Consider the following 26,886-nt stretch of genomic DNA (forward strand, 5'->3'; position numbering starts at 1 on the left):
AATGGAAGGCCACACATGTACTACTATTCAGATGGTACAGCTTTTTGCTTAAACGCTGCTTTCACCCTTATGCCATTACTATTATTTAAGATATAAACTGGCTGATTTGGGAATGCTTACAATCCTACTGAAATTACTTACCACATTTGAGAAGTGGAGCTTAGAGCAGCTACACATAATTTTACATGGAAGGAAAAATGGTATTGAATAAAAGCACTTAAATATTTAAGCCTTAGAGGCTTTTGGGCTGGCAGTGCATGTTGAAATGGGGCTGTACTTATCTAGGAGCAAAAGGACCTGCCTTGCCAAAAAAAATGAGTGGTGGTAGGGAGAATTGAATCTGAAAGAAATCTCTAATCAAATGAGATGCAGTTCTGGAATCTTCATCTTGTTTCTGATCTTACATCTCCTTTGCCCTAGTGTGAATTTGACCTTTGTAGTAGTGATAGGTAATGAATTTCAGTTCAGATTCACACCTTTGCCCTTTGCCAAAACATACGTAGTTGTACTGCATTGGGGCAATCTTTAGCTCTTGTCTGATTTCATCAGTGCTGGGAACTTGTTCCATTCAAAACTTGCTACATATTAGAAAAGACTGCAATACTGTCTGTCATGATTAATCTTTTATGACTACTGTAGTTGCAAAATATCATTTTCATGATGGAAATGAAAACTCTTCCCCCTTTAATGGTTTTCAGACAAAGCTGGGCTTGAAATCCGTTTCAGTAACTTATCATGCATAAGAAATCAAAATATGTATCTGTGTTCAGCGCATCCTGAAAATTGTTTGGGAGCTAGCTGGGGCCAACCAAGCAGGTAGATGCATCTTCTTATTCATAGAATTTCACATTTAAAATTGACTTTAAATAATGTGGTGTTTAAGTGTAGAACTAGCACTTTAAACCGCCATGGTTTAAATAACACTAGGAATATTTCACTGGCAAGCATGTGGCTTGCTTGCCACAGGCATTGGCTTACTCAACACAGGCATGCTGAGCTGCAGCACTCTAGCATTTATTCCACTCCAGATCATGGAATGGGTAACACAATTGTCAGTGGATGCTTTGAGTCAGCTCAGAGAATCCAGGGAACCTGAAGATGGAAAGGACATGCTGGCTAATCCAGCTGGGTGTATGCATTAGCTTTGATATGGGAGTGTGCATAACGTTTTGCTGAGCCTTCTGTTTTTCTCCAAGGGATCATTCCATAATTCTGTAGTTACATTAGGAAGATTTCCTTATCATTCAGCCTCTGCCAGATTTATTGTAACACCACAGGATGACCTTTCTTGTGGTCTATCTCTTTCTACTGTCATTTACTTTAATGTGTCACCATTTAATACTCCACTGTACCATAGGTGTTTAGCTGTTCTCTAGTCTTGTGTTTTCCAAGGCTATTAATTTCCCTGTCAGGTTCCTGCATTTGTCTTAGTTTCTGCACATTCAGGTGTTCACATGAAGACATTAAATGAAGACAAGACATCAGGCTTCTTTACTGAGTTCCAGTATGCAGTAATTCACTTTTAAGAAATCATGCACTTTACAAAATAGTGCCAAGCAGGACTTGCTACTTAAAACATGCTCTTTCTTGTAAGTCACAGTCCAAGACAAATGATCCTTTTATGTGCTGTGTGCTATGTTCCATTTTTCTACTAATTGAAGAAATATAACCTGTCAGGCCAGCTCTGCTCCCTAGGCTAAGCTGGTGTTGTACATGGAAAGTAATAGAAGGTTGTCAGTGTCAAGTCCTCCAAGGCAATCTCCCTTAGTTTTGCTTATCTGGATTTAGAAATCCTGGCTAAAATATCAAAGTGGTTCAGCTGATATGCTTCTTGCAGGAACTGTTTGTACTTTGATTATTTGTCCAGGTATTTTTTAAAAATGCAGACATTATTAAAATGTAAACCACAGTGATAAATTGTCGTCAATCTTATGGCAACCTTTTTAAGAACTATTGTGTCTTAACTTTTGTCTTTATTGGAAACCATGTGAAATTCATAACAAAACTAAGTTTCAAGAAGGCAAACCAGTCCTTAAATTACCTTGTTTTAGGACCTTTTCATGATGTCCAGCTCTACTGTGTACATTGGAATCTAAGAATATACTTTAGACCTCAGCTGAAGTTGGTTTCATGTTACTACTTAAGGCATTCTTCTTACTTGGGAATAATATATTGTCCAAGTGGAGATAATTTAAGCTTGTGCTTTTTTCCTGTTAAAATGAAGCCCTGTTCCTGACATAGGGAGAGATCTGTGAGGTAGGTATTGATGGAATTAAAGACATGGGCCTCTGAAAAACTGCTTGTTTTTTTTTTTTTTGTCAGAACTGGCTGGTTTGGAAACAATCAGATCAAGATTGCAGTTGCCAGCTTTATTTATGATACTTTAGTTTCACTGGATATTGTAAGACTATTTTGAAAAGGGTATTTTGGAATCTGATGTGGGAATTCCTATTGGGACAAGTTAGCCTTTCTTTCACTGGTGAAAGGTAGGGATTTGGAGAGTTGTCTATACTGTTTTACTCCTGGCTCATGGCAAACCAGCACTTGCAGAAGGATCACAAAGAAGCCTGGGCTGTGCAAGTGCTTGGCTGGTCTGATAGACATGACATTCTCCTGGCTTTGGGAAAACATTACTTATGTGCTGATAAATTGCTGGAAAATTTTTCATTGTCAGTCTTGGTGTTTTGAAAGGATTTTAGGATTTTTTAACAAAATGTCTGTTTTTGAAAGAAGTCTAGAAACAGCAGTATTGCCAAAGAAATTTCATTGAGATTGCACATTGTGCAAGTTGGATCAATACTTTGTCCCAGCTGTATCTCTGGCAATACTTTGTGTGCTAAGCACAATATTTTCATGTACAGCATACTTACCCATGCCTGATAGAATACATTCAAAATTTGTAATCTTCAACCTGGAACAAGGCATTCTTAATGTACCTTAGGCTAATACATTCCTGAAACAAAAAAGACCAGTAGTCAAGAACACTTTTAAAAGGGTATAGGAATTCCAAAATAAACTTAAAGAATGGTATTTCTTCCTTTTATCACTTACTAGTCTTCTAAATTCCTTCAGTTGGCAACAGGTTGCTTTCAATAATTGTAGGAAATGTCATCTTATGGCCAACAGGAATAACCCCAGAGCTATTGGATAAAATATTGTCATAATAGCCAAGAATTCCTTATTCTGCATCTTCTGTAGAACAGCATGCTTTGCATTCTCAGATGATATGCTTGAAGGACAGGGCTCTTCAAAGTGCTTGTTTTATTGTTTTTCCTAGTGGACTCTTGCCCAGAAATTTTAAGTGTTATAGTACAAGAGTGGAAAAGTGTAATCTTAATGGTTTTGAGCTTTAAACATCTGAAGCTAGTACATTCTCAAAGGTATTCTTTTTAAGAAGTTAATTGGAAAATATCAGTTGGTGCAACAAAAGTCATCTTATTTCAGATTGCTTATTTAGTACCTCTGAAACTGAAAGCAATTGCCAGTGTTTTAAATCAACCATGAACCAAAAGCTCTAAAACCTCTGCAATAAACCTATGTAGGGTTTTTCTGATGCAGTTTCTAAATGTTATACATGCAAATTAATTCAGGAAGTTTTGCAGTTTCAATTGTGCACGTGACATTTTCATTCCTTCTTTGTGGTTCTGAGTAGGGTACCTGTAACTTCATTATATTGCTGCATGTCAGAGCTGCCTTTGTTACTCCTAGTCCAAAGAGTGGAAATGTTTCTCTTGACCAGGAATTTCCCTGGCCTCAGGGTCTGTGCCTGGCAGAGGCAAGTGATTTGCTGGATATGGTAGAGGTCAGTCTACAGAGCTATGAGACTTTATTAAGCTGGCCATATTTTTGTATGTTAGACTGCTGAGGGAAGGGTGCTGTGGTTGTGTAGTTAAACTGCACAGAAGGCTGGCTGAGACCTGGCTGGTGGCCTGTGAAGCAGCACTGTTAACAAGACTGTGCATAAAATGGAAAAAATAAGTGCTAAGTAGAGTTCTTTCATCTGCCTGCTTAAGACTAAATTATAAATGCCTTTCCATTTTGCCTTCTCTTCTTGAAGAGGTAGGTGGCATTTATTTTACAGCTGTGGCTCCTCACAAAACCAGCTGTATGGGGGAGGGCTTGGCCAAAGGAAATCCTGGACAGTGTCAACTGTAAAGTCCCTTCAGCCTGGACCTGATAAAAGCCTTTGGGAGCTGAAGGCAATGTTGACACTTTAAATGAGATCACCAAGTACAAATAATTCATACAAATATTAGATGAGGTTTCATCTTTTGCAGTTGGCTGGCTAATAAACTGCATTCCTGCCATTCTCCCTACCCTTCAATGATAAATGATCAGGGTCTGTATGAATGATACATTTCGCAAAGGTGTAGAGATGTAATGTAGTCTACTAGATATGAGTTAACTACTGCCTGTTGACGGTGACTAGATGTTTTGGGGTGATTAATGTCATTTGTATTCATACATATACTGTGACTATAAGATAAGGAATTTTAAGAAGTAATTATATTTCAAGTATTCTGGTATTTGTCAAGATGGACTATTAAAGGACACTTGATTACTCTCTTTGAAGGTATGTTCCCTTGCTGTTCAAACTTCAGTTAAAAGTCTACTACTTACTGCCTGACACAGAGATCAGCTGAAGTCTGTACTGTTTGTCAAAATCTGTGTGATGTGCCTAGGGAGCCTCCTTGAAGAGTAGTATGGACACGTCTGCATTTTACCAGTTCACTTGTATAGTATAGATTAGTATCACTGCAGACTGAATGTTGTAAAAGAAAACTGATGAGGTCTGATCTTTTCTTTTCCAGACTATCATTTTATTCTGGCCATTCTTCATTCTCCATGTACTGCATGCTCTTCGTAGCAGTAAGTATGCTCTTTCCATCTAAGTGATAACAAAATATATATCTATATCTAAAATATCTAAAAAATGTTAGCTACCCAGTACTGAATATTTACTTGGCTGCTTTGCACAAGGGACATTGGTTTTGTAGGACGCTTTTCTGGTACAATTAAAAACTTCACAATAGGAGTTGTAAGAGTGGTGATACTGGGACAAGTAGAATGATGTTCAGTATGCCTAAGAATACTTAATATGCTATTTGGCTTGTGTGTCGTGTCTAAAATGAATCCAGTGACAAGTGTGTTCTGAAAAGATGCTACTTATATATGCCTATATTTGAAGTATTATAAACCTTATAAAATTTATAGGGTTTATAATATTTTATAAGTTTTATAATATTTTATAAATTTTCTAAATTTATAAGCCTTATAAAAATCCGCAATAAAATATACCTGATGATGTGCAAAGCATATTTTAAAATAGAGCAAACAAGACCCTTAAACATTGACCAAGTGTGGCTGGGCCCATAAGCACAAAACAGATCAAATTGAGTTTTCAAATTCCTTTTTATTTTTCCGTATTTTTTTAGAGACAGGTGAAGAGTGAGGAAAATAAAGGGACAGTAAATATTAGTAATAAGATAGATTCAGAAATGCTTCATTTGGAGATTAATATATTTTAGTTGAAATTGTTCCAAGTCATCTGGGCCAAATGATCTTCACTCTTAGCATAAGGTTTGTAAAAAGAAAGACTGATTTTGTTGTTCTCCCCCTTCTAAGTGGTAACACAGAAGGCATTAACAACTTCATGGAATTTTGTTGTTAATGTAGTTGTAATATTAAACTTTAGTCCTTGACATAAGTTGCTGACATATGTACAATCCATGATTTTTACAGACCTCAGATTCAGTTTTTTTTTTGTCTTTGTTACATTTTAATTTTTTTTCTGTCTTGGCGATAGTATAATATCCACAGTGAGGGAACCAATTGTTCGAACTAAACAAAGAACCCTACAATTGCACACACACAAAAAGGGGTGGCTCTCCAGTATGGTGTAAGTACTTTTTAGGCTTTATTTTAAAACAGATCTGTTTCAGAAACTTGGTGCTCAGTTTTGATCTTGTCTTGGTTTGGAAGACAGGTGTCTGCTAGGGAGGGCAGGAGCCTCCCTTGGAATGAAAATCTAAACCCTCTCCCTCCAAATTACTATAATTTTGAAATCAAGGGGCTCTCAGGCAGAGATCTGGGGATAGGAATAACAGTTCTTTACTAGTGTGTATAACGAGGCACACAAACAACAATAACTACAGCATTAACAACAAAACAGAACCAGAGATCCTGTGACAGCCTTCTCGGCCGAGGTGGGAAGGGATGGAGGAGAGGCTTTGTTTCACAACCCCCTCGGGTGGGCAGTCCCGCTGCTCCTGCAGGGCTCTGAGGAACACTCGGCTGGAACAGCAGGGACGAGCAGAGATCCTGGGCTGGTGGACGAGCGAGGTGTATCAGCAGCTCTGCGGCGGTGGCTGGCACTGCCACACGTCCCGGCAGGACAGGGGGTGCGAGGCACACAGAGAAGAAAGAAGCAGCAGCAGCAGCTCCGTCTGGGTGATGGCAAATTCCCTTCTCCCAGCCACAACAGCTCTGAGAGAGTGTCTCGCTCTCCAGCCCAAGAAAACCAGCCAGTCCCCAGCTGCCCCCGTCCTCCCTGCTGGGCCCAGCCAAACTCCCTGTGTTTCTCAAGCGCCCAACAACTACCAGCCTTCGGGGTTTTCCCCACAGCTAATGGGCAAAAAATTCCATAGGTGAGAAGGAACAAAAGGAAGGACACCCAACTCCCAACAGATCTATCATGCAGTTTTTTAATGGCTAAACCTGTTGGGCTTGTCTCCCCTGCTTGCTGGTCTTATCTAGTGCAAATACAAAGAGTTCATAAAAGTATTATATCCTGGGTTTGACTAGAATATGGTATGACTTCCTGTCAGCTGTTCAGGTTTCTGAAAATAAATAGCTAAGTGTTTTTGCTCATTATGACTGGCAGTCTCCAAAATTGTGTCCACTCATAATAGCATTTCAAACCCCAACCCATTCTTTCCATAGTACAGTGAAACAATTACTGCTGTACAGAGAGCACCCTAATACTGACTTGCCCCTCTGGGCCCAGTCAGACCCTTCTCATACAACATCTTCTCACGTGGTTTTGTTGAGCAACATGATAATGTGGTACTTACACCTCACAGAAGGACAAACCTGGAGATAAGAAAAACCTTGGTAGATATGTAGCAATATGTATGTATAATTTCTACTGACTGGATTACAGTTGTCTGTCAGGGATCTGAAGATGTCTGAACTTTTTACCTCTGTCCCATGTATGTAAGGCGCATTTTGCTGCAGACTAGGTAAATGGTGGTGGTCAGGAGGAATTCTCAACTCATTAATTAAAGGTAGTGGGTCACATTAGATAATACAACTCTCTAGATGCATATAAGATAGTATAAGATGTCTTGAATAGCTTGGAATTGAGACCTTGTTTAGTTAATTTACTAGGCTTGGAAAAAATTCAGCCTTTGGCAAGAAAGTAAAGAATTCTTTATTTTGAAGTTAATAACTTCATGTGGCTTTAATAATGCTTTCTGGAGTGTCTGTGGCATATTCTTTTGAATCCATGCAAAAGAGCTTGTCTGGAAAGTTCTTGAAGAGGAAATTATGAACCTTAGCTGTCTTGGGGCTTTGTGTGTTTTATTCTTGGCAACCTCCCACATGGGCAGGTGGGCAAGTCAAGTGCTAATCAAACCTTTCCTATGCAAGCTACTTCAAAATACCATAAATCCTGGCCTTGTGTCTTCTTAGTTCAGACACTTGCTGAATGTGCCCAGAGCTGTCCTTGTGTTCACTCAGTTCTGTGAACCCATGGCTTTGCTTAGTAGCATCCTTAAACTAGAGGGGTACAAATGCCTTTAACTCTTCCAAGATGACATTTGAACAGGAAGTGTTACACATTGAATATCAGTTTGTTTTTAATTAATTAGTCAATGAGTTTCAGAGCCGTGTTTGTTCCTGCACCCGTTTTTTGTCTCTGGCTGAGCTATACTGCCCAGTAAAAATAAGGGGTTTTGTGGAGATTAGACTTCTACTTCCTTCTGTCCAATAATATTATTCATCTAGAAACTGCCATGAGGCCATTGTAGGGACATCTGAAGAAGGCTAATGGCTCTTGTGCAGTGTGTTTTTGTCTTGCTGATTAACACAGCCTTACTTCATCCCAAGAAACCAAATCAAGTACAGATGTGTTAAAAAAGACAGCTAGTGAAGGAAGGTGAGGAAAACACGCACACACTCGCACACACATTTGCCTGCATAGCAAGGCAGAGTACTGCTGCTGGCTCCTAGCCAAACCTGCAGCAGTTGGTGGCTTGTTCATTTGCTGAACTCTGAGGTTGGCATCGTCTGTGCCCTGCGCGCATTCTGCAGCCCTCGGCTGAGTCACCAGCAGGACAGGCTGTTAACATGTGGCATTACTCAGAGGCTATGTTAATCATAACCAGACACTAGCACACTGCTTTCTGGAGAGGCTGGAGGAGTCTATTGTGTATGTGTACTGCAGAAAGTGTGCTCTTAAAAGTTACCTGCTGAATGCATGTGCTGTGTCAGGTGAATCTGTGACTCTGTAGAGAACCAGTCCTTGGAGGTGCATCTGAGGGAGATGGCGGTGTTTAACCTGAAGAAAAGGGAGCTCAGAGGTGACCTTAAAACTCTCTACAACTGCCTCAAAGGAGGTTGTAGCCAGGTAGTGGTTGTTCTCTTCTCCTAGGCAGCCAGTAATAGGACGAGAGTAAATGGCTTCAAGTTGTGCCAAGGAAGGTTTAGATTGGATACTGGGAAAAATTTCTTCTTGGAAAGGATTGTCAAGTATTGGACCAGGCTACCCCAGGGAAGTGGTAGAATTGCCATCCCTGGAGGTAGTTAAAAGATGTTTGGATGCAGCACCAGGGGACATAAATGTGTGGTGGACTTGGCAGTGCTGAGTTAACAGTTGAACTCAAATGATCTCAAGGCTCATTTCCAACCTAAACAATTCTGTGATTCTATAACATTTTTGACTTGGCAACTATTTGGATTTCTTCAAGAGCCTGAATAATGTTGAGGAGTATTCCTGTCTTCTGACTACAAAAGAAATATCTGAGTCCTGACTGCATGGCTTTGCTGGTATCAAGAGAAAAAACTGCAATTTTGAACATAATCCTTTGCTGCAAGTCCCATCCCATAGCAAGGGCCACACATGGAAACACCACTTACTGTATTAGTAATCAAATTCCCTACCTTAACTGTTTGTTGCATGGAAATGCTGAATAGTTTGTTATCCATCTGTTTCAATAAGCAGCAGTATACATCACTTGTTCTCACATCACAAGTCATTGCACCTGTGTAAAAGCTGTTGTGTCTAGCTAGACAAATATAAAGCTTGGGTTTTCAGCCCACTTCCAGGTTAAAGTTGCAGTTTCTTATATTTCCTAACATAGAATGAGCAAAACCCCAGAAAAAAACCTGCTTGCAGACTGTCAGTCTAGGAAGCTGTGGTGGAGAATGTATTTTGAAACTCATTTGGCAGAGCTAGATGGGTTAGTTTGGGTCCAAGAAGAGCTTTTATCCCTGGGATAAGTGCTTCTGCCAACAGCAGCTTTGTGTGGAAGCTAGAGGGAGTTTGACCGCAACAGTATGTGGGAATCCACTGACCTAATAACAGATGACAGATCCCAAATTATCTGTGTTGTCCTCTCCCATGCTGCTCCCTTTTCATAGTTAAACAGCTGGCATGGCCTCCCCTGTACCATATTTAACCTTGGTTTGAAGAATGGGAGGGCAAGGGTAGTGTAACACCTCTTTGAGCAGTGTGACCAAACTAGCACCTTGGCCCTAGAGGGGGAGATGCTGCAGGCAGTTTTTGCTTTGACTTTTCAAATTTAAGTATGTTTAAAAAGTTATTTTAAATTAAATGCACAACTGTTGGCAGAAATGGGTGTGGCCCTGAGGATTATGTTTCTGTAACAGAATCAGTCTTGGCTGTAGCTGGCCTGGGCACTTCCCTGCCGGCACCTATCCCAGGACAAAGAATAAGGCTGCACAAACCCAGCCAAGAGGCACTGCTATTCTGGGGGTGGCAGCGTGTTTGTGCTGTTTAGACTTTGGACAAAAAGGGATGATGAATCTTGCACGATGTAACTTGAGTGGGTCTCCTACAAGTCGTTTGGAACATTTTATGTATCCAAGGATGCATGGAATTACAGATGAGAACAGGAGGACAACTGGTGTTTCAGTGGCTGGGATTGACAGCCTTCTTTTGCAGAGATCATAGGATAAACACACATGAAAGCAGGCTTTAGGCTGCTTTTGGTACTTTTGGCTCCCAAATCTGCCTGTCAACCTCTGCTCTCAAACTGTGATTTTAATTGTTTGTTGGGATTGGAGGTTGAGTGAAATAGTACTCAAACAAGAATCTTTAACACAGTATTTTAGGTATGTCTGTTTGCACAGCACTTATTTCTTTGCTTTCCCAAGTGCTATTGACTAGAGCTACAAAACTGTCTTTATTGTGTTCCTGCCCACATGAAAGCTTTTGAAGACTAGTCTTCTAAAACTAGTGAAAAGACACATGCTACTGAAAATGCTTTGGCTGTAGCTGTGTGTAGTATCAGGTATCTTACTTTCAGTAGATGGAAAAATAAAGGGTAACTGGTCATGCTGCAAGGCTCAAGTGTGCAAGCACTTGTGCTTATACCTGTAGGTGCTCCTAGTATTCCTTTAATATTGTTATTTAGACTTTTTATGGTAAGCAAACAAAGAAAACTGATTTCTCCATGGTTTGCTTGGAAGTTAGGACCATCAGTAGTGCTGCCTGTATTGTGAACTGGCTCCTTTAGGACTGACCCGAAAGCAATACACTGCAGTGCTTTAGTTCTTCTCATAAAGCTTAAAATACTAGCTTCAAGTTTTTTTTTTCCATCAGGAAAAAGGTGTATTCCAATTTGCAACGGAATAAAATGTTACTGTTTATCCTGCTGTATGTTAAGATTATGTCAGTGTGAAATTATTTTGGCAATGTACAGCCAAGTTGAAGCTGGAGGATTAAAACCCAAAAAAAAACATTGCCCACTGGACAAGTAGGCTTTGTTTAGAACAGATTGATTATAGTTTTGATATTGAATTGAAAGCTGAGCTGTTACTAGTAACAGGACTTCATACCCACTGGTTAGGAGGCAGCTCTTGCACATTAGTTGCCTTTGACAACGGAATGCAGGTATCTTAAAGAGCCCAAACTGGTACGTACTCTGCCTGTTCTCCATAGTTCAGTCATTTTCTCCCCCTAGTTCACCTCTCCAATAGATAAATTCACTGTAGGACTGTTTAAACATCAGACCTGACACAGGGGAGACAGATATGGGCAGAGTAGTAGGGACATACCATCCCTTTGAAAAGCAGCTCAGATATACCCCCGCACTGAAGCTGCTGCAGACCTGTATCCTTTTCCCTCACTGGAAGGTGAAGAACTAATTCTGAACTATAGTTTCTTTATTTTCTTCCCAATCAAAATAAAACTAAAGGATATATAATAATGCAGATTTACCAGGGATCAGAAATATGTAGTTATGAAAAGGAGCTGGTCTCATTCAAAAGGCAAAAAAATATTGACAGGCATCAAAGTCTAAGTTGCTTTCTTCTAATTATTTTAATTTTTTTCTTTTTTTTTTGAGAAGCCTGGCTCATGAGTGACTCATGAATTCTTCTACATCTCTGTATTCCTTTTATAATACAGTTTTCTGTGTGGATGTGAGCCTGCTGTGTTTAGAAGTACATGGGAGAGACATTATCCATATTTCTGGTTTGCAGGCAATCTTGTTGGCTGATGCCTATGGCTCTGTGTTTATTCATAGATACAGTGCTTCCAGGTACAAAATAAGCTGTTTCACTTCTATGTAATACTTGCATAACTGTAAGATTATGTTTGACAAGTTATTTCTCAGCACATCTTATGGCTGTTTTGTGCTCAGAACTGCAATTTTTAAATTGTTTGCTGGATTTCTCATGTTTCCTTGAATTCCAGAGTTTGTGCTAGCTGAAATATGATGAATAACTCTTATACAAAGCTATTTGAGCAACAGCATTTATACAAACTAGCTTTTATATGAAGGCATCTCTTAAGATTCCCATAACAAGCTGAAATGGAAGAGCTATTCTGCAAATATTACAGATGTAGGAGAAAGCTTTGAAAATCTCAGAAGGGAGCCTTTCTCTCTGCTGTTGCCAAGTCTGAGCAGGGAGGAGGTGGTCTGGATTGCTGAGCAGGACCAGAACAGGGATGGCAGATGACTTCTCTGTGTACCTGTCTAAATGTTTGGTTTTGGTTGCTTTATAACATTTTGCAAGAATCTAGCCTGAGTATCTCAGCTTGTCCATTCTCTTAAGATGCTCGGATGCAAACGGTGTCCTGTGCAAGTGTGTAGTACTGTTATTACTGCACTGCCTTCTCCTCAGGGAAAGGCAACAGTGTGTATTTACTGATGGAGTTGGAGGGTGAATAATTACTTTGGCACTCCATGCTTCTGCCCAACCTCCTAATGGAAGACTTCACAGTCTTGGGAGAGGGGGTGTTGTCTCCTGTAAGGATGTCCTTGGGGGATATCTGAAGAAATGGAATTTTCCTGTTTTACAAATGCGCCTGGATTCTCAGCTGTTAATGCCTAATCCCAGGCCTCATGAAAAATTTTGCCTCATCTTTTCATATTAGTTATGCAAAGGCTGTTTTTCTGAAGATTTCAAAACACTGGTGCCTCCTGTGCTTTCCCTTCCCACCACCCCTGCCTCATTAACAAAACCACCTATACACAGTAGCTCCATATCTACTCCTTCCACCTCTGAAATCCCAAAGCAAACCACATACTTGTGTACAAAACAAGTACTTGAGTGTGCTTAAGCATTCCTAAATCAGAGCTTCTTGGTTTGGGAAGAATCCCTATGGTTTGTGGCTCTTGGGACTTTTTGAGTCAGCAGACTTGCTTTGAAGTATGAGCCTTCCTAACGGTAGCCAATAATGGATCCAAATACTAACTATAACCACAGCAGTGCTTTGTGCCTCCTAGAACACTAGTGCCATTGGGCTCTTCCTTACTGTCAGTCAGATATCGTAAACCAAAGTAAGACACGACTAATAGTAAATGCTAAGCTAAGTAAAGTAAATGCCATTTACTTACTCCCTTCAAAAACTTGTATCAGCTACTAAGGTCTCTCAAAGTACAGATTTATTTAATGAGAACTGACTTTCTGCAGCTTTGTTTCATCTCCAGAGTCTTACTACTTGTACTTGGACAAAGTGAGAAGTGTTCTTATTTCTCTGTGTCACAGGGGAATTTTCTCTTTTGGAAACTGTTTTCTCACTGTTCTGCTCTTAAATTAATGATGCTGTGAGTCTGTTGGGGTTGGAGAGACAAAAATAAGCATGAAAATAGGTATCTCTCTAAAGGGAAGGGGTACCTTGCTTCTGTTCTTTAGGACAGGAAACCTGTTGGAAATGCAATTACTGGGCTTTTTGGTATCAGGAGAAAATCCATTTTTGAAAAGTATCATAACAGACCAATTGATACAAGTAGTATTATTACTTGGTAGGGGACCACCACAATCCCTCCCCTCTCCAGATTTCTTCCTTTTGACTTCCATTCTTGAACAAGTGCAGGAGGATTTTCCGTAACTTATTAGGCAAAATTATTTTGCAGCACAGAATTTCTGTATAATTGAGTTTTAGAAAAAATAGGAGAATGTATTGAATGAAAAATAACCAAGGAGTGTCAATTATTGAAGCTAAATATCTGAAATGTGATCTCGGTTGGTGAACGGAGTAGGTTTTGGTGGATTTAAAAGAATTTTGTGCACCTAAAGTGGAGAAGTAATGTAAGCTGTCTGGAAATTTCCTTGTGAAGCCACATGGTTGCACCTCCAGAAGTCCATCTTGGAAACAAGTCACTGTACTTCCAAATTAGGTAGGCATGTGTTTATGTAAATTAATACTGCTCTGGTTGAAAGAGTGAACACTCAAAAGCCATGCTAGAAATGTGGAGTAGCAAATAATTCTCCAGTTGCAAAGACCCTTCCATTCATGTCTGTGGCTTCTTGCAAGAAGCCACAAAGTAGCTGTGAGTTTCTCTTCATTGCTGTGTGTATTTTTAGAAATGAAGTACTAGACCATAGATTTAGAAGAAATTTGTGTTCAGGATGTGTGTGGCATAGAGGACATATTTTCATAATGGAGTAAACTAGTAGGGAAAAATCCCTGGAAATTATTTAATCCCATTAAGAAGTCTTGTGAAATCTCTTTGCACTTCTAAAAGGAATGAACGAAGCCAACACAAGAAACAGCAGGATGGGTGAGTGGAGAGCAACAGAGCATAGCTGAATGACAACTGCTGAAGGATGAGAGTGCTCAGAACAGTACGGAGGAAGGCTGGCATGGCCAGAATGCTGACAAGGAGCAGGTCACTAAAGCAGTTTGGGATGCTCCTGCTGTGTTGATAGGCTCACAAATTTGTTCTCAGCAATATGTGAAATGCTGGAGGAATTTCAGTAGTATTAACCAGATGAGATTTCCTAAAGTTCCTGTGGCTTCCACAGATCAAAAGTTTTACTTAGAAAACTTATTCCTTTCTAGAAAACAGGTTTGGGTGGGGAGACAGGGATTTGCTTCTGTTTTCTTTCTCTAATGCTATCCTGTAACTGACTTCAAAGAGGAGCAAAGGCACCTCAGGTATTCCATGAAGGAGGAGGCTCTGTAAACGGCATGAAGCCATTGCACCCTGTTAGTCAACAGGGTCAAAGTAGTAGCAAGAGTTAATGCAGCATCGGGCTAAGACAAGTCTGCATTGTGCATTTAATGCTACATAGGGGCTAATACTATATAAAGTGAGTTGGGAATACTTCCGGTATTAACCTTGCTGTACATTTAATGAATCATCAGCAAAAGCTCCTCCTCTCCATGCCTGCTTTATTTCCTTTGTGGACCTGATGGCCTGTTGCAGCCAGACATGCTGCTGTTGTCTTTCTAACAGCAAGTCACAGTAATGTGAAGAAGCTTGGCAGGCGTCTTGGTTTGGAAGACAGGTGTCTGCTAGGGTGCAGGAGCCCCCCTTGGAATGAAAATCTAAATCCCCTCCCTCCAAATTACTATAATTTTGAAATCAAGGGGCTCTCAGGCAGAGATCTGGGGATAGGAATAACAGTTCTTTACTAGTGTGTATAACGAGGCACACAAACAACAATAACTACAGCATTAACAACAAAACAGAACCAGAGATCCTGTGACAGCCTTCTCGGCCGAGGTGGGAAGGGATGGAGGAGAGGCTTTGTTTCACAACCCCCTCGGGTGGGCAGTCCCGCTGCTCCTGCAGGGCTCTGAGGAACACTCGGCTGGAACAGCAGGGACGAGCAGAGATCCTGGGCTGGTGGACGAGCGAGGTGTATCAGCAGCTCTGCGGCGGTGGCTGGCACTGCCACACGTCCCGGCAGGACAGGGGGTGCGAGGCACACAGAGAAGAAAGAAGCAGCAGCAGCAGCTCCGTCTGGGTGATGGCAAATTCCCTTCTCCCAGCCACAACAGCTCTGAGAGAGTGTCTCGCTCTCCAGCCCAAGAAAACCAGCCAGTCCCCAGCTGCCCCCGTCCTCCCTGCTGGGCCCAGCCAAACTGCCTGTGTTTCTCAAGCGCCCAACAACTACCAGCCTTCGGGGTTTTCCCCACAGCTAATGGGCAAAAAATTCCATAGGTGAGAAGGAACAAAAGGAAGGACACCCAACTCCCAACAGCATGGTAGCACAACTCTGAGCCTATTAAAAGCAGTGTCAGTTTGAAGCTACCTGCTTAAAAATAACATGGCATCTGCTGTTGTAGCAGCTGGTTAATAGGCAATTACTTTCAACTTAACAAAAAACCAACAACAACAACAACAACAAAAAAAAACCAACAAAAAAACCCAAAAAAACACAAAGAAAACAAAAAAAACCCCAAAAATGCAAAACCAATTGTAACCAGAACGACAGCTGCTATTTCTGAAATTAAACACAGCGGTAATCTGTCAGCCTAACACTTATCTGTGGTATCATTTCTCACCCTTCTCACACCCCTTTTTAGAACAACTTAAATCTATTTGCTAGTAGAAGGTGCAAGAGGGTCTTTGGCCATTTCCTGTACAGATACAGGAGTTGATGGTGTGAAGAATCGTCTAGAATTTGTGAAGTCTGTAGCCAACTGCTTGTGCTCTGCAGCTGATAGAACACTCCAGATCTTCTCTATGATGGGAGATTACTCTTATAGTACAAAAATCAAGCTTTCGCATAGATATCAAATCCAAATTTCTTGTCTAATGCTTTGTCAAGCAGAAAGAATTTGAATACATGCTGCATAAGGGCAAAGACTGCTTTATAGATCGTTCAGTGCACTGGGCTGGCATTTTTGCAAGCTGGCATTTGCATACCTTGCCCCATTTTCTTCTTGTGTTCATAAGTAAACCTGTTTTTTCACATATCTGCAAAAGGGTTGCATAACCCTTTTATTTTCCTACTATGACTGTACACCCTGTTCCAATTTCCAAAAATGTTTATATGGAAAAAACTTCATTGCAGCAAGGTATTTTAACTGCCTTCAGGAAAATTCAGTAGGAATAGGGAAAGAGCAAAGAACAGACATTATCAAATCATTAGCCAACTCTTCAGGCTACCCGAATAAGCCCCTTGGACCTTCTTCTGCTCAGTTGGGCACTTTGTAGTGTTCTGGTCTTCTGTCAGTAAACCCAGAAGTAGTATCACACCATGTCCATTAAGACACCTTTTGTTAAAAGAACTTTGTGTGACATGTAATTTTTGAAGTGGCTAAACTGTATTTTCCCTAGTGGTGAATTTGAGGCCTGCAGAAATATGCAGTGCCCACTAATTTGAAGGGGAAAAAATATTTTTCGGTTTAGGCTTTTTCAGTCTGATTCTGACCTCGCTATTAAAGAAAACTGTTTATGGATGGAGTTGATGTTTTTGATGCTCCATTTATAGCTGAAAATGTCAGCATGCCAAAATGATGATGTAATTTACTATGAGAAACATTCCCCAAATGTTTAACTTTGGAAAGTATCACCTCTGCATCTACAGTGTCTTCTCAGTGCCTACATTTACATTGTAAATGTACTGCTTTCTCAGAGTTAGCCATATAGCTTTTGAAGTTGGCAGTGGAGGGTTTTACCAAGAGTGTCGTGTGCTGCCTTTATGCCTGGTGCCTGTCTTGGTTTCTACACTTCTCAAAGCTGTCAGCTAAGGTTTTGTTCTTGACCTGAAGTTTCTAGGTGTCTCTGAGAAGATACACTGAAAATACTAAATATAATTTCAAAATGTATTGTTTTCTCTGTGAATGCAGTAACTATGGTGCTTTTTTTGGTGGCATGATTAAGTTTCAGAATAAATTAAATTATGTTTACAGAGTGTGTTCAGAGAAACTAGAGAGCTAGACAGGTGTAGACAGTCAGATCCTAGACAGAAAGAAGGAAGAAACAAAGGCAGGGTCTTTGAGTATATTGGATGAGAAAGCAATAACTGCTGAACAGAGATAACATCAAAAACATAGAAGTACACAATAAAAGTAGGCCTGAGGGGAGGAAAAAACCACGGGAACTTCAAATACCCACCAGAGTGGTAGCATGGTTAATATGCAGTGGAAAAGGGTAAGGAACAGAGCTCGGTGAAATACACCGGTGACAGCTGAGAAATGCAATCATTACATCAAGTTAGTTCTGATGTTTAGCTACAGCTGCAATGCTATGCTAAAGGTTGCTAATACTAAAGGTGACTGGAATTGAGAATGTAGTTAAAAAACCTGTCAGCTCTATCTATAGTAAATGTAAACTATTTTGTGTAAGGCTTACCTGTAGTTCATGCAGGAGTAGAATACTGGTTTGACTTCCACTGGGATCTTTTTAAGCCTTAAGTGGCTCTAGTATTACCAGGACCTACCTTTAGTGTGAAAATACTCATTTGACATATTGGTATAAGTGTAACAATATGATAGTGTTATATATAGAGTCCAAAACTATCAAACTCTGCCTTGGCAGTCTTAACAGTATAGCTATAGCACCTAGAACAGCTGTGATTATCTCAATAAGATTTCAATCAAACCTTTAAGACCCAACACAATTTTACTGCTTCTGTGCTTTCTGCATTTTGTAACTTCGTTTTATTTTTCTTTCAGCTTTATCTTCAGGCAAGAATGAAAGGAGACTGGGCAAGGCTTGTACGTCCTACCATACAATTTGGTCTCATTGCTGCATCTATCTATGTGGGTCTCTCACGTGTTTCTGACTACAAGCATCACTGGAGTGATGTTTTAACAGGACTTATCCAGGGCGCAGTGGTAGCTGTGCTCATTGTAAGTAATTCCTGAGGGGGTGGGTATGAGTGAATGCTGCTTTTATGAACAGCACCTTAGAATTGCAGGCTGTGTTCAGAGGAATGCAAACCTGTATTTCTAATGCTTCAAAAATTCCTGAAGCAGGGAAGCAACTCCTTGAATTGGGTGTAGCAATAGTACTTTGACGAGTGAGGTAGGCTCTGGCCCAATGAATTAAGTGGTAGTTTTAGCCATTGGACAATATGAAATTGTCTCTGCTCAAGAGCTTTTCAAATAACTAAGATGGAAATGGTAACTGCAAACCATGTAGGCCTCTCTAGATAAATAATACTTTTTGCTTCTAGCCAAATTCCAAATCTCAAGTACAATGACAGAGAACTCTGTATAAAGTAAGATTAGGGGAAAGGCCTTAAAGAATAAGAATATCAAAGTGTCTGCCTTTGCTACCTTACAGTGTTTTTTCAGTCTGATGGGAAACTAAAACTCTTCACTACTTCTTGTGTGCATTCCTGCTACAAAAAATGTGTTCCCAATGAGGGACCTGTGAAGCTTAGCTATACTGATGAGTACATAAAGCTATGCCAGGAAACAGACACTTGGCTAAACTTGTCACAGCAGGCCCAGTTGACTCAGTGACAATAGTTGTACTAGTGGCACCAGAGTGCCATAGCTAATTCATCCACGGGAAGGGATAGATCAGGACTTCTGGATCAATGGGAGCAAACTGAGGCCATACTGAAGGATTCAGTTATCAAGAACTGAGGCTTAGCTGGAGAGAAGCACCTCCAAAATAAATGCTTTGTCAGCTTTCTCTGGTCAGAAGGGTATGGCTCAAGACAAACCTGTAGAGTAGTTGCAATCAATAATCAAAACAAATCTTGGAGCAGCTCTGGGAAATCATATAGGCTGCATTAGCTGTTACTAAATGGCTACATGCGGGCATAATCCTACCACTCATTTTTGTCCAATCCCTATTTTGAAGAAAAGTAGTTCAGAGAGTAAGAAACATCAGAGCTCAAAGAGGTGAGGACACTTTTATTAGGAAAACAAGTTTAGTCAATGATGTTAGATGAATCAGAAGGTTCTTTGTAATACAAGAAATAGAAAGTAGTATTACAGTGAGTAGAGTTAAAAGGTCAGGAAATTATTTTTAAAAATATACACTAGCACCAACACCACCCCCAGCCTCTTATCTGAAAGAACTGATGAATTCCTCTCCAAAAACAGCAAACTGAGGTTTGAGTATAGTGGTGTAGCAACTGCAAATGGATCAGTAAACTGAACTGAGGAATCAGGCATTAAGTGGAAGCTGAAACTCCCCTGGTCTGTGGCTAAAGCAGTGTGTTGGATCATCAGCCAGCTGCCAGTGTGGTGGAAGATTGTTTCTTCTGCCATGGACAGTGTTCCACAGTTCTTAGGGTTGCAGTGGGAGGGGAAGACACAATATAGGAAAGGAAGGGATCATGAGAGACTTCTCATTTATTGCACTCCATGCAGCACTGTGCCCAGCACATCTGCTATGGGACTTGGTGAAATGAACAGTGGAAGACAGCATGCTGCAGAATTGAATCAACCACCTATCTTGTCGTGAGGGAGATGTCTCCTAGTTGTGAAGAAGTGAGGTGGTATGTTTAAAGGACTGCAGGAAAGGACTATATAGATAGAGCTGGCCTTACAGCTGCTGGGTCCAGCCAAAGCACCACCTCTCCTGTTCTGTTTTACCTAAATTACAGAAAAAAAATAAAACTAAACTTGCATTGTGAGTACTCAAAAAACACATTTTGCTCCTTTGTTTAGAGCTGTTCAAACTATGGCTTGTAATGAAGCAGTGCCTGGTAAGGCAGTCAGCAGTCAGTTAGCACAAGCCTTGAATTTGGCTTAAACCATCAGTGGCTAAATGGTCAATGGCAAGCTGAAAAAGCAATTGAAAAAACAGTTGTCTGAATTTTGTACAAGACTTCCCTGCCATTTTTAATGTTTTAAACTGATTAAGCTTTTTATTAGTTTTGCTACTAAAATTTACCTGCTGCAGTGCCCTTGTTTCAAAGGCTTATGAGTGCAGGACTAATTTAACTGATTAACACTTAACACTAATTTGTTCACTTAGGTTGTATATGTGTCAGACTTCTTCAAAGTGAGAGGATGTACATTTCAACCAAAAGAAGATTCCCATACAACCCTACATGAGACTCCAACAAATGGAAATCACTTTGGCAGCAATCATCAACCATGAAGAATGACCTATATCACCTACATTGCTCTGAAAGAAAACAATTTCACAAGTCTAACTCTGTAATATAAGTAATGACCTTTAAGGGACTGCTGCTGCTCTTGGATGCTCACCGTACCTGTATATAGTGACATCTATCACAGTTACTGTACATCTAAACTTCAAATTTCTGTTGGTTCAAGCTTCTGCTTAAAAAGAAAGCTATTACAATTGTAAATTTTTATTGAAAACTGTAACAAGTTATATTACATACAATGCTATTTGTACATGCCTTGTTGAATCAACTGTGGTTTAAGTAAACACCATTAAAAGGAATTCCTTGATATGGAAGCCACGTGTGACACTGATGAATTTGTTCCATCATGTCAGTATAGTTCTGGAAGACATCTGCTGTTACAGATAAAGGCTTGCAGCAAACACAATATCTCTCTTGATTTTTGTAATCCCTATTAAGAAGGAAAAGAAAAATAATCTAAGATTCTTAACTGACACAAACACTATTTGAAGTACATTTGTAAGCATATCACAAGTATTAAATGGAAGTCATTGTACATCCATTTTTAGCCAACCTTTAAGTCAAACTTTGTAATAAAGATGTTATTCAGAAAGATAGCAGCAATGGTGCTGTTTACTATGAAGTCAACATGAGAAGTTCACATTACAAAACTATTTACCTTCATCATTCACTACCTGTGCAGCCCATTTCCCCGCCACTTTTTCTTCTAAAATTGCTTAATGTACCATGAAAGTGAAATACATACCCTCTGCAAACTTATTTTCCAGTTCTGTGTTCCCAATGGCTTTTGCAGCCTGGCACATCTGCCGAAGCAGTTCCTCTAGACGCCTCATGCACCGAATTATGCTACCTGTATGAAAGAGCAAGGGAGAACTTTATGCCACATCATGTAACTGGTCCTGAATTATTCTAAGTAATAGTTCCTTCTACAATCCTGTTCAATTTATCTAGAAGCCAGATGTCTTAAACTTAGTTTCTGTTTGCACAGTAAATTTCTCTGTGAGGCGTTTCCTTGAAGCTGTTTCCAAATGCTTGTCCTTTCTACTGTCTTTACAGTCTCTAACTAATATCTATTCACACTACTTTCTGGGCTGTTGAGCAATTCCTAGCCAATTTTTTTCTTTCAAGTACTTGTTAAGACTTCCTCAAAAACCACAGAGCATTAGGAGATTCACAACTTTGCTGCTTCCCGAACTATCTCGGGTTTGTTTTGGAATATTTTTATAAGACTTTGTTCTTTAGTTGGCAAAGGCAGTAAAACAGTAAGTGATCTATCTTACTGCTCCTGTGCTACTCAAGAGTCCATGGACCATTCTACTAGTCCATGCACGGTTACAATAATGCATAAAAGCACATTGCCACAGCTCCTGCACTGCAACCCACACCCACTTGTGACTTATTAAGCATTTATCTCCTCTTTGAACTTTTCTCACAGCTCAGCCCAAGTCACTGTGACAAATTTCACAAAACAACCCTAAATGCTTCTGCTCTTCTGGCCACAAGCGAACAGTATCGTATTTGGTCATTTCCTCCAGCAGCATCTCCGACAGTCAAAATTACTGTAGGCAAAATAACTTGTTACTGGGTAAATACGGGAAGAAGGGCTTGAGAGCAGCCCTGCTGAGAGGGACTTGGGGGTGCTGCTGGATGACAGGCTCTATATGACCTATCAACGTGCACCTGCAGCCCAGAAAGCCAATTACATCCAAAGCAGTGTGGCCAGCAGGGCAAGAGAGGTGATTCTGCCCCTCTGCTCTCATGAGACCCCACCTGCAGTGCTGCGTCCAGCTCTGGGGTCCCCAGCACAGGAAGGACATGGACCTGTTGGAGCGAGTCCAGAGGAGGGCCACCAAGATGATCAGAGATGGAACAGGTCTCCTTTGAGGACAGGCTGAGAGAGTTGGGGTTGTTCAGCCTAGAGAAGAGAAGGCTCCAGGGAGACCTTATTGTGACCTTTCAATACATGGAAACATTCAAGGTCAGGTTGGATGGGGCTCTGAGCAACCAAATTTAGGGGAATATGTCCCTGCTCACTGAAGGGGGTTTGGTCTATACAACCTTTATATTACCCCCTAAAGGCATAATATCTGAAAAAAAAATCAGTATGAAAAGAGCATTGCTCAAAGCTCTTGGGAAAGAGAGACATGATAAAGTAATGCTTCTCTTCTAAAAAGCATTCATAGGGCCTCACTAGGCCATGTCAGTTTCTACAGCGAGAACTGTTTGTATAAGAGCAGTGGTCTGTAAAACCTGTTGCAATGACACGAGATGGAAAAACCCACACATAGCCTGTTGAGCACAGAGCACACACCAACACAAGTGACCTGTGGGCAGCTGCCCCGAGCACGGCTGTGCTGCACTGTGGCAGGCCCTGGCTCAGCTGTCAAAGATCCTGCTCATCTCCATATACAAGGCCGACCCCGACAGCCATTCCAGGGAGTACTCCTTTACAGGCAGCGTAGCTGGGCTTGTTGCAGACATAGTTTTTTGTGCAAGAAAAATAAAACTGCGATTTTTAAATTAATTACTATTAATATTGTTTATACTTCCATAAAGCAGGAGTTGATCTGCAGTTAACAGATACAATACTTAACTCAGTTCAGTGTTCTTTCCTAACAGCTTTAAAAATCTGCTCTTATTTTTATTTCTTCCCAACACACGCATTTCAGCTTAAAGACAGGGTATTCTCATTAGTAAATCAATGCTACTCCACTTTTTGGCAAACACACTTATTCTTGGAACACTCAGGCTTATTTTGTATTCCAATTTTCTCTGAAATCACTAGTTACTTGGATAACCAAGGTAAACTACTCTGGGGTTTAGGAACACCACAATCCATTTAAGGCACACATAGCCAACAATGGATGCCTGAAGGATTCCCTTCCTTTTGGATAAAGCACAAAAAACCAGCGTACTGAAAGTCAAGGGAAGAATCATACATTGACCCCTGTTAAAAGAGCTGACTTCAAAACAGGCCACTAAGATCTAATTTTGAGGGAGCTGGCACTATTGAGTAGAATAAAGCTGACTATCTTAGTACAAATATGGTAAATGGAAAATGTTACTGCCCAGTGTATTCTGAACATTCAAGTGTCAATGTTAAACAAGCCAGCTGCTTTAGTGTTCCACATACTCAGAGTGCTTCCACAGGAAATGGAAGGCTCAGATACTGGAGAAGCAAAGACTGCCAGGATTTGTGTTGCTCAAAAGCAACCTTCTTTAGGAAGTTCTTGGGTCTGTGCATTGGAATACATGCACATATTACGTGCAAGAATTCCCTTGTTATAAAGGAATCTGTAAACCTTTCCAAAGAAGAAAATAGCATTTGAGAGAAACAGCAGTGACAGTAATAACTTCAAAAAGGAAGACTTCTAAGATTAGTGCATCCATCCTATTCTTCACAACTTCCAACAGGCTGGTTTTTCATTCTGGTTTGATCTTTTCATTCATTCTTGACAACCCTTTGGATGGTTTGTTTTTACAAAATACCAGGGCTGTAAATAATCATACTTTTAAAAAGTGAAAACAAAGTATTCTTCCTCAAGGGGCAGTTTCTAGTAGTCCAATTTTAGGAACCAAATTAATACACCTGACACATTATACCTAGGCTTTTCAACTATCTCCATTGCACTGCTGTGCAAAACTATTCAAAAGAGAGACTTGGTTACCACTTCTCACTTCTGTCATCATTAAGTCAGCAGGAGGAATTGGTTATACCAACTGGTTATACCAAATAAATAAAAAACTTAACCATAATGAGGACAAGTGCAAGAGCTGTACTTCCTGATGACAAGCATTTGGAACATGTTTTTTTTCCCTTTAACTAGAAAAAGTAAGCATTACCTTTTGTTGTAATGCTTAGAATTTCTGAGTTTTATAGAAAGTTTTTAGAATACAGAGATATCCCTTTAATCTTAGATTCTAAATTATCAAGTGTCTAAGTATAAATTAATATATAGTAACCAATTTTTCCCCGCTTTATTTTAGCCATACAGATGCATGAATTCATCCGAGTCTGCTATAAGTTATTCAGTATTACCATTCCCTGCTGTGGAATAACCAACTCATACCTTCCAAAGAGCAACTGATTAGCCTACCTTCAAAGACATCAGTCATTTTGCAGATGTGTGCAAAGTTAGCTCCATTTGCCCATGTATACACAACATCCATTAGGTTGGGTTTGAAAGAATTCAAGTAATTTTCTTCATCAGTTTCCAGTTTTGCTTCCGCTGACACCTTGGCGATTCTTTTTGCACACTCCTTTAAAATAAAATATTTCATATTTATAAAATGCTTAACCAGAGTAAGTATTTAAATGACAAAAAGGCATGCACATTATTAGGTACTGCATTACAGGATGAGGTTTCCTTTTTAAAGTGAAATTACTCAGAATCAGAAAGTAAACCACTGTTTACATGAAGTCTGCCTGCACTAACAATCTACAGTGTAGCAAGCAAGCTTATAAAATTTTAGAGGCACGTCCTAAATTAGCATAAAGATTTCTTGCAGACTATATAATGTATTATTACACATTGCAAAATCACATGCAGTGACAGATGAATTCACTGATGATCCAAAATTAAGTCTTTACTGTGCACTTATTATAAGTTACTCATGAGCTTTGCCCACGTTAACATTAACCCTAAGCTCAGACAGATTTCTAATTACCTGCATTTGCCGAAGTGGTCCTGCCAACTGCTCAGTCAACTTTGGCATTTCACTGGACTGAAAAAGAAGATATTAAACAATCTCAATCTCAGTCTCCCATACATCTTCTCTATACCAAATTAGATGCAAAAACAGAAGTTCAATGTGTGATACTGCCACCCTAAATTATTCCAACAGCTTCTCAAACCTGTTAACAAACACTAAAATTACTTAATTCCCCCAATGTTTGTTCCTCAAACTAAATCAGAAAACAAAATTTTTCTGTATAGTATATCAACATTATGAAAAGCAGCACCTGCTTTCTGGATACTGCCAAAATTCCCTCTATTTAGCTGTATCATAGTTTTGATCTGACAAATGAACTGCCATTAATTACTTTGACAGTTACATGGTTATCTTTATGAATACAATTTTTTTTTTAATAACTTCAGCATCAGTGGCAATATATGAAAACATGGCTTCTCAAAATACAGGGACATTGTTGTGCTCCAGATGTTTAAACTCAATTACTATTGTTGAGTGAAGCCCAGTATTCTAATTAACAATAGCTTACCTCAGTTTCCCTTCTACTTACAAACGGAATATATTAGAACCTGCTCCTAATGTTTTTTTCATTTAGAAAAAAACCCTAATTTTATTTCAATTTCAAATCAACCTGAGTGATATAGACCACTAGTTACTCGCAAAAATATTTCATATGGAAGTTTACTTCATATGGCAGTTGTACTAATATTCTGGGGTGACATTAACCTTGTATACAGCTTGCAGGTAGGAAAACAGTAACATCTTATATTAAATGCCCATGTTTTTGCCTTTAAAAAGTAAGGTCTGATTTTAACAACCTTTCTGGTATCAATTCCATGTGGTACTGCCATTTCAGTCAATGGTCAAGGAGTACGTGCTGACCGTGTAACGTAACGCAGACAGGTCTAAGGATTAGATATATGCTCACCCCAGAGCGTAGGGTGCAGTTACGGCTAAGCATCTTCTTGAGATAACCATTTAAATTATATGGAGGGGTGTATGTGTATTAATAGCAGCATATATGCTGAGAATCTGTTGATACTGCTTCACTGCAAGAGGAACACTGCAATTTAACACAACCACTGGCATGTCACTCATGAGGAAAGAGACTTAAATGCTGAAGCTGAAACGTTTTCACCAAGTTCTATGGGAGTTCATGTCAAACACCTTAGGAAGTACAAAAAATGTGCAATGGCTCATACTGTTATGACCAATTTCTGCAATTGAATTAAAAACAGTATTATTAGAAGACAGGAATGCCTAGAATACTTGAAGAAGTAACTCACATTCTCTTGAAACACAAAACAGCTGAGTAGTGCAGTTGCCTGCTCTGCAGACAAGTCATTGAAGAGGCCATTGAACATCATTTCTGTCAGGAGTAGTTCATCAGCACTGAAATAAAGAGAATGAAGCTTAGGGGAAAGACCTACTGATATGTAAATATAAAATGAAGAACTATTAATCTGTTTTGTGGAGCAACTGAATATGGACAAAAAACCAGCATCTTAATTTTACTGTTGGGGACACCAAATATACACACAAAATATATTAGCTTTTTAAAGGGAATGGTATATATATATACTTGCAACAGTATTTTAAAGAAACTAAAAGCAGTTCCTGGACTACAATAAAACTCTCCTGACAGATCATTTGAGTTAGTATGAATAACTGATTTAGTCAGCT

General features: G+C 39.8%; 2 protein-coding genes across 4 annotated transcripts in view; one reads left to right on the plus strand and one right to left on the minus strand.

Moving 5' to 3' along the window:
* PLPP1 (phospholipid phosphatase 1) overlaps positions 1-20,825 on the plus strand; it is a 60,997-nt gene extending 40,172 nt beyond the window's left edge. For both annotated transcript variants that reach the window (XM_005531157.3, XM_014259876.2), the window contains exons 4-6: positions 4,812-4,869; positions 18,107-18,283; positions 20,373-20,825. In XM_005531157.3, coding sequence (XP_005531214.3) covers positions 4,812-4,869; positions 18,107-18,283; positions 20,373-20,498 — 361 coding nt within the window. In that variant the 3' untranslated portion in view covers positions 20,499-20,825. The remainder of the gene's footprint in view (positions 1-4,811; positions 4,870-18,106; positions 18,284-20,372) is intronic.
* MTREX (Mtr4 exosome RNA helicase) overlaps positions 20,700-26,886 on the minus strand; it is a 42,553-nt gene continuing 36,366 nt past the window's right edge. The window contains exons 23-27 of one of the 2 annotated variants that reach the window (XM_005531158.3): positions 26,490-26,595; positions 25,180-25,236; positions 24,609-24,771; positions 21,257-21,361; positions 20,700-20,941 (exon numbers count right to left, since the gene is read on the minus strand). In XM_005531158.3, the coding sequence (XP_005531215.1) occupies positions 20,889-20,941; positions 21,257-21,361; positions 24,609-24,771; positions 25,180-25,236; positions 26,490-26,595 (484 nt within the window). In that variant the 3' untranslated portion in view covers positions 20,700-20,888. Of the gene's footprint in view, positions 20,942-21,255; positions 21,362-22,281; positions 22,427-24,608; positions 24,772-25,179; positions 25,237-26,489; positions 26,596-26,886 lie in introns of those variants that run through there. The other variant, XR_015772365.1, reaches the window with a different exon arrangement.

The sequence above is a fragment of the Pseudopodoces humilis genome, chromosome 4 (assembly GCF_049639895.1).
Source record: "Pseudopodoces humilis isolate 2021_Gansu_Grassland_sample_001 chromosome 4, ASM4963989v1, whole genome shotgun sequence".
Taxonomy (NCBI): Eukaryota; Metazoa; Chordata; class Aves; order Passeriformes; family Paridae; genus Pseudopodoces; species Pseudopodoces humilis.